The 8,588-nt window shown below is 31.4% G+C and overlaps 1 protein-coding gene across 1 annotated transcript; it reads left to right on the forward strand.

The window, feature by feature from the left end:
* Window positions 1-1,386: 1,386 nt before the first annotated feature.
* On the forward strand, window positions 1,387-6,202 carry LOC112526640 (costunolide synthase-like). The gene is made up of 2 exons (XM_025137010.1): window positions 1,387-2,362; window positions 5,438-6,202. The coding sequence occupies exons 1-2, from the start codon at window positions 1,421-1,423 to the stop codon at window positions 6,050-6,052; spliced, it is 1,557 nt and encodes a 518-aa protein (XP_024992778.1). The 5' UTR covers window positions 1,387-1,420; the 3' UTR covers window positions 6,053-6,202.
* The last annotated feature ends 2,386 nt before the right edge of the window (window positions 6,203-8,588 follow it).

Here is an 8,588-nt window from a genome sequence, read left to right on the forward strand (position 1 = left end):
TATTATTGCGACATTTTCCATATATGGGCTGATTATGAAGAGGGTGTTTGGTTCGATTTCTAACATATATTAAATATGCCATATTTCTAGTATTTGTTTAATTAAAATATTACTTATATTTTAGATAATTTAATTTAAAAGGAAATTGGTAATTTATTATTTTTATCTAAATAAAATGGTTAAATTTAAAAAAAAATGTGGATTAATGATGTAGTTTAACAAAATTTCAAAATGCTCCCCTTAACTTTCTTATGTTCTTTAAATTATTTGCTATTTTATCTCTATTTTCACATATGACTTGAAGATTTTGACCATCGATAAATCTAATCTAATCTAATGAATAAAATCTCTTCTCACATTTTTCGGTATTTATAGCCTTCTTGTTTGAACCCTCCTCATATACTGTGTTTTTATAAGGGGTGGGGGTCGTGTGAGAATAACAATTATGATTAAAATGGTAAAAACAATTATGAGTCTGTGGACAAGTTAACATTTTCATCTAGCTTCATTTTCTTTCAACTACCTTCGGTATTTTTAACTACATTCATCTACCCTTATCTACTATATATTTATCATCAATTTTTAGTTATTTTTACATACATTTAATCACTTTCACATGTATAAATTTGTTAAAATTCTGGTCATTATGATAAAAATTGGTCAATAAAGGTAATTGAAGGTATACAAATGTATATATACAGGTTTTATTCTCACATTCTCACTGTAACTCTTATTTTTCACCGGAACTTAATCATATATATATATTTATATATCATGTTGCCTGAAAATTACTGTGAGATATATGGTTTAATGTTCTCCCAAAGTTGTATTATATGAGTCAGATGGTTCTATTTAGATATAAATTATAATAAAGAAAATTAAAATAGTTTTTAAACTTAGGGGACGTTTACTAAACGCTTACTCGGATAAATGAACACCAAGTTACATTATCTTACTGGATGAACATAGTAATGACCAACAATTTTACTCGGTAAGAGTGAGACAAGGACCAAGAGTCTTATCCGGTAAATGAAGGCAACATCTTCTACCACGGTAAGCGCTTAGCAGGTAAATTGTTGCAAACGATACCGTTTTGATGAACTAAAACCTTACCCGTTAAAAAAAATGATAGTGTTAAATTTTAGCCGTAAACGCTTCTAACTAATTAGAAGTTAATAGAAAAAATCAAGTGACGGACCAAAATCAATTGATTTTACATACGTGAAGGACATATTTGTAATAAAAATAAATATTAGGGACCAATTTGATTGCAACAACATAGTTTGGGGACTAAATCCCAATGTTTACTCAATAATTATTGGTTTCACAACAATTTCAAATAAGCAATGCATAATTCTTCAAGAAACGTAACTCATAGTCAAGGTGATGCCACTCAACCACATGTATTTAGAGTTCGTAAATGGAGGCAACTACATCACCATTTACTACCTCCCTGACCCTCTCCTCCCTCTCTGTAACAATGGCGATCGACTTCACCTTCCTCTTCATCGTCTTCTCGCTCATTCTTTCTTTCTTCTTCATTCTCAACAAAAAAACTAATGGTTCCAACACTCCGAACCTGCCACCCGGCCCACCAAAGTTACCCATCATCGGAAACATCCACCAGATCACCGGAGCACTGCCGCACCATTCTTTCCGTCACCTAGCCAAGAAATACGGCCCAATCATGCACCTGCAACTCGGCCAAATCTCCACCATTGTCGTCTCATCACCTAGGTTAGCTAAAGACGTCTTCAAAACCAACGATCTCGCCCTCGCCAGCCGCCCCAGCTCGGTGTTCGGGGATATAGTTTTGTACGGTAGCACCGACGTTGCTCTTGGTCCTTACGGTGATTACTGGCGACAACTAAAGAAGATCATCACTGTCGAACTGTTGAGTAACAAAAAAGTCCGATCATTCAGCAGCTTTCGACAGCAAGAAGTCGACAGTTTCACCCAGTTCATTCGATCGGCCTGTGGAAAGCCGGTAACCCTACGTGAGAAGGTGACTGAAATGATCAACAACATCGTTTGCAAATCGTCTTTTGGTGAGCACTGCAAACAACAAGACGTATTGATCGAGTTGGTGGACGAACTAGGGATATTGGTGAGTGGGTTTTATGTTGCCGATCTGTTTCCTGAGTTTGGGTTTCTTTCGGTGATTTCTGGGATGAAATCCAAGTTGAACACGATTCACAAGAGCCTGGACAAGATTTTTGATGAAATCTTTGAGGATAGGAAAAGCAGAAAATCACTAAAAGGAGAATCGGACAACGATCTGCTTGATGTTCTTTTCACCATCAAAGAGAGTGGTGGTCTTCAATTTCCCATCACCGATGACAACATCAAGGCTGTTTTTGTGGTAGGTCCATACATCCATCTATTGTCAATCTTTATTTATATATATATATATATACACACGGTTATTGGTTCGTGAGACCCTTTATAATCGATGAATGATCAAGTCTTTACAGCAAAACACTAAAGGTTTAGCCATCTAATGACTATAAATTAGTACAAGTTTGGGGTTCCTTGAGATACTCATCTTATTTTGGAACCCTTGGATGATCGAATCTTTACAGTAGAACGCCAATTGTTTATTCATTACTATAAAGGTTTGGTCATCTAACGACTACAAATTAGTATAGGGTTGGGTTCCTTGAGGTAGCCATTTTTCACGAAATCTGTTAAATCATTTTTTGAATCGTCGGATGATCGAATCTTTATCTTTACAGGAAAACACATGATGTTTATTATAAAGGTTAGGTCATCTAACGGGTACAAACTGGTTTCACGAAAAGTAGTTGATCTCACATGATATGTACATCTATGAAGGAAATATTCAAATAAGAAGGAGAAAAAAGTTGAGACAGTAAAAATAAATTACAGTAAATTTCGAAAAATTCATTTGAAAATACATACGTAAATTCATATTTTCTTTTACCAATTTACTATCATTTATTTGCATGTTTATTTTTGTATGTATATGAGAGAGTTTTTTAAATGGAAACACCAAAAATGTTAGAGACATAAAAACTAATAAAAAACATAACATCGATTTCAAATTAAAAAAAAAAGTTCATTTTTGGCGTACTTTGTTTGACCCTAATAAAGACCGATATAAAGGTCGAAATGGAGATAAGAATCGTCAACCATGGCCAACCGTAATTAAGACGATTGTCGTAACATGCAATGTCTAAAAGACCTTATTGTTTATTTTCTTAATTAAAACTCAAAGATATTCGTTATGGTTTATTAGAAGAGTACTTACATAATGCAGCGAGATACATCTTGATTTTAATATTTTATTTTATTTTTTATATCGGTCGATGTTATAGTATGGTTTTATATGATTTTAAAAAAACGATGATGTTTTTATTTTTGAATACAATATAAATTTGAAGATACCATAAAAATTTGACAAACATATATTAATATTAGTATTAAATTAACTATTTAAAATTTATATTTTTTATTATAATTTAATTTATGTTCAATAATGAAGTAATTTATATTTTGTTTGATGATATAATTTTCTTATAACGATTATAATTAATTATTTTATTATAACTCGATAATTATTCTAATTATATTTTAAAATGAGATGTTTATCCTTTATTGGGTTACGTTTATCCGCAGTTAGTTACACAAACTTAAACATGAAACTTTAATAAGTTGTAATTATACATAATTTACTTGTAATCTTTAATTTAAGTAATATACATCAATATATAATATTTCATGTATAAAAAATAATTTTTAAAACTTTTTATCAAATATTTTATAATATAATATAAATATAAAATCATCTTTTGAAACACGCTCCAGGTGTTTCGACCATTCATTTAGGCATTGAAATTTTGAATATGAGCCTTGACTTTCCAATGGGTATACAATTTAGAGGTTGACAATTAAGTTAGAAAGACTTAGTGGTGTTTGTTTTTTAAAAGGTGTTGAAATCTGAAGTCTGAATTCACTTTTGAATTTTAAGAGGTGGTGCTGAAGTCTGAAATTTGAATAAGTCAGACTGTTTGTTTTTATGTCTGAAGTCTGAAATCTGAATCAGTAAGACTGTTTGTTTTTGTAAACTGAGACAATCAACGACGTAAGGAGGCGATAGAAATAAGAGGTTTTAAGTGCTAAGGTTACCACTTAAAAATTCAGAGGAAAATAAACGAATTCAGCTCTTAATTTGAAAAAAAAAAAAATMWGAAAGTTCTTATGTCTGACCGATTCAGACATAAAAGGAGATTAAGTGAAAAATTAAAAAAACAAACAGTCCTGAAAAAAAAATTTGGTATTCAATTAATTTATTTTGTTGCCATAATTTTCTTGATTTATTTTTATATTAAACTCAAGTTAGTTTGTTGTGGTTTGACAAAAAAAAAGCGTTTTTTGTCCCTGTAAATTTTAAATTACAAGATGATAATCGTGGTTTACAAAACTATTTAGATTTGATCTCTTTTTCTGACAATCGTTTGAAAATTTCAGTTAAATTAAGAGTTGTTTATTCTTTTTTCGATTTTTTTGATAAACAGTCCTGAACGACTAAAAAATTCGAGTCAAAATTTGATATAATAAAGACCGGTTTAGAAAAGCATGATTCATGACTTAATTATGAAAAATTAAAATATGAAATAATATCTATTTGTTTGATGTTTACAGATRTAYACGTGTCTATGTATRATTAAATAAGTTAATATTTGTTTGTTATAATTGATCTTTCAAGTATTTTGTCAACATTTTAATATTTTATTAAATTATATATAAATCAATTATCAATTTTCAGACTTGGGATCATGTGAGACCAACATGTTTTCGTGAGACCCGTGAGGCCACTTTTTTACATTTGAAACTTCACATTAAAATGCTGTGAAGATAACCTTCACAGTGTTTTTGCTGTGAAGGTACGCATTTTTTTTACGTTCACAGTGTTTTTGCTGTGAAGTTTCAAGTGTAAAAATGTGGTATCACGGGTCTCACGAAAACAGACTGGTCTCACATGAACTCAACCCTCAATTTTCATATAGAATATTTGTATCTTTTTTAAATCTAGATATCTTTCTAACACCACGGGTTTTTATCAAGTTTCATGATCTAAGAAGAATTTTAGCTTTTCATATATAAATCAATAAGAATAAAATTAGAAAATGTGTGATATTTATGCAAATGTAATCTTTTGGTTATTTTAGTGAATCCTCAAGCTATTTTGTGTAATTTGATTCGTAAGAGATTGTTCTTTAAACTAGAATATTGGTTAGGAGGTGTTGAATGCACGCTCGTGTAATCTAACTTGAGCCGAGATCGTTAGACGTCACCATATGGTGGGAGTTAAAGGGATTGCACCCCTTACAGTGTATGCACTAAATGTTACTCATGAAAAAAAGTTCAATTCTGATCACTTTTCTAACCATTTAAAAAATTCTTATTGACACAGAATATGTTTACGGGAGGCACTGATACAAGTGCAATGACAATAGAATGGGCGATGTCCGAAATGATGAAAAACCCGAATGTGATGGAGAAAGCACAAAAAGAAGTGAGAGAAACATTCAAGGGAAAAAAAACAATCGTCGAGGCCGACTTAGAAGATTTGGTTTACCTTAAACTCATAATCAAAGAAACTCTGAGGCTTCATCCTCCTCTCCCTTTGTTACTTCCAAGGGAATGTATAGAGCAGTGTCAGATTGATGGTTACGATATACCATTAAAAACAAAAGTGATTGTCAATGCTTTTGCATGTGCAGTCGATCCTGAATACTGGGATGATGCAGAAAGCTTCAAGCCAGAGAGATTTGACAAGTCTTCAGTTGACTTCATGGGCACAAACTTTGAGTTTGTTCCTTTTGGAGCAGGGAGGCGGATGTGTCCTGGGATTACTTTTGGTTTGATTTCTATTGAGTTTGCTCTTGCTCAAATGCTATATTACTTCAATTGGCAACTTCCTTCTGGATTAAGTCCTAAAGATGTAGACATGACAGAGAATGATGGAGCTACTGCAACAAAAAAAGTTCCCCTGTCGGTTATGCCAACTCTCAATTCTTCAATTTGACGAGCAACTCGAGAGAACAAATAAGAGTGATGGTTTTTCCATGTTATATAGCAATAAATTGAATGTGGTATCTTTCTCTACGTGTAATATGTAATTTCACTTAACTTTAGATTAAATTCAATAGTATACAAATAATTTCATTTTCTCTATGTTGAGGCAAACTATCAGAGTGAAAAAAGGGTATGGTGTTGTGATTTGTATTTGTTTAGTCAGATGTTTATGTTATTTCTCGAGACTTTCTTTACGAAGGAAAAAGAGGGAAACTGAGGGGAAAAGAAAAATATCTTGTTTTTAAGAGGGAAAGAAAAAAAGGAAGGAAAATAAACGATTATTTTCCTCCCAAATATGGGAGGAAGAGAATGAAAGAGATAATACCCCTTAAAAATCACACATCTACTTATCAATTACAAAAAGTGAGAAAAACAAGTGAAGGTAGTATATTTATAAGAATGATATATTTCCTTTCCTTTATCTCATATTTAAGAAGTTAATTTGTTTTCCTTTTTCATCATTCTCTTCCATTTCAACAACACAAATAAAACAAACTATTTACTTTTGTAACATATAGATTTTCAAGTCAGATCACCCATCCGCCTAGGCAAGTGACCTGGGTCAGGACCATAGTCGCATATCCCTCTGGAAAGTGGGATCTTGGAGTACGTGAGCCTGTGCATAATTGCAGTGGCTAACAAACAGTTCATATTGGACAATGCAAGTGTACACTAGTTACTGTGATTGTCACTCAAATGATAAAGTTGTAACAATCATAATCGTATCCTCAAGGATTAGACTTCAAGGTTTTGAGTATTAAGGACCACACTGATTTCAATTACAAAGAAGAACATATATTTAAGTCTTACCCAATAACTTATGTCGGAATTCAGTTGAATTTAGTGGACACTCTGCTACTATACAAGTCACTCTCTACCAAGATGTAACCTCGACAGTAAGTCTTCATTGTCTTCTAGAGTGACTACTAACCACTCTCCTCAAAAGTTGAAAAAAAAATAGTGATGGATCAAATTATTAGAATTATAGCAAATAAAACAAGACAAATAAAATGACTTTCAATGAGTTAAGACTTAGAAATTAAGGACATTAGAATTTAATTGATTTTTATATAGGTAACTCTTTGAAATGAAATGAAATAAAAGTTGCAAATGAAATGGTAGAGATTAAATATGGAGATCTATCTTTTAATTATTGGGGGCTATTTGTAATTTTAGCTTAAAAAATATATTTAAAACTATAAATAATGTTCGTTCTTGTGGGCTTCATATTGGTTTGTTGGGGGCCTGTGCCCCCTATGGCTTTACCTTGTATCCGCCACTGTAAAACCCTAACCTCTTCGTCGAAAATTTTGGATGTTTTCGGCCATTTTCTTTCTCGACTCTTAGTTGATTTCACAATGAAAGTTTTTGAAGCCATAATTACACTATTTCAATCGTGGATCACAATCTATGATATGATTTTCACGATAAAATCAGTAGCAATTGCCAACTATGTTCTGGTGATTTCTCCTGGCGTGTGTTTCCTTTCGAAAAAGAAATAGTTGAATTCCTATACTTTCCAATTTATTCCACACGTGTCCTTCTAATCACAATATAATGTCAAAAATGCCACCAGTTCCTTCCTAGGCGTTGATCAAACTGATATGTGATGTAGATGGAGTTGCATCGGTTTTAACCTTTACAACTGCCTTAAATGTTGCAACCAATGCAACTTCATCTACACCACACAATTAAACAATCAATGGTTGAAGATAAGACAATTGTGGTTGGAGATAAGGGGATCACATTTAAAAAAAAATGAAAATACTCCTTAAAGGGGGTGATCTACAATCAGGATTCATTGGGTTACATTAGTTGCAACATTTGAAAAAGATTGCATTATATAGGGAAGGGATCAAATGCAAACCAAATCATTTGTACAACAGTCAATTCATGGTTTAATTTAATAAATTGTTTCATGAAATTGTTTAATCTGATAAAATTGTTTCATATATTTTTATTTTCATGGAAAAAAAATTGTTTCATGTATTTCTCATTTTGGTGAAATTTGTTTTCTAAAATTAATATGATGAAAATGATAATGTCCATAATTAATATCTTTCACAATAAAAATGAATAATCAATTATCATAATTAAAAAAGTGAAAAAAAATATTATAATTGGTTGAATAAGGTTTACACGTTTTGTACACATGACTTAGTTTGCATTTGATCCATCCACTATATATATGGTCAAGTTTTGGGGAAAATTCTATATAAATGGAATATCAAAAAACGGATAAAAAATATATATCAATATGGATGTCAAATTAACGAGAAAAATATGATTGTTTATTTGGTGTAATTGAATTTGCCCAAATTTTGTTTATAGTTTTTCATTTATTCAAGGTTTTACTTTGAACCCTTATATATATATATATATATATATATATATATATATATATGGGAGCGATCAAATGCAAATCACTCAATTTGTACAAACCGTGCAAACCGCATTCAACCAATCATAATTTTTCATTTTGTTCA

This window comes from Cynara cardunculus, assembly GCF_001531365.2.
Source record: "Cynara cardunculus var. scolymus isolate 2C chromosome LG 14, CcrdV1, whole genome shotgun sequence".
Lineage (NCBI taxonomy): Eukaryota > Viridiplantae > Streptophyta > Magnoliopsida > Asterales > Asteraceae > Cynara > Cynara cardunculus.

Bases quoted from the DNA above. Each gene is read 5' to 3' on its own strand.
- LOC112526640 (XM_025137010.1), top strand. From the start codon at position 1,421: ATGGAGGCAACTACATCACCATTTACTACCTCCCTGACCCTCTCCTCC. The intron at 2,363-5,437 runs GTAGGTCCATAC...TTATTGACACAG, and splicing joins ACATCAAGGCTGTTTTTGTG to AATATGTTTACGGGAGGCAC.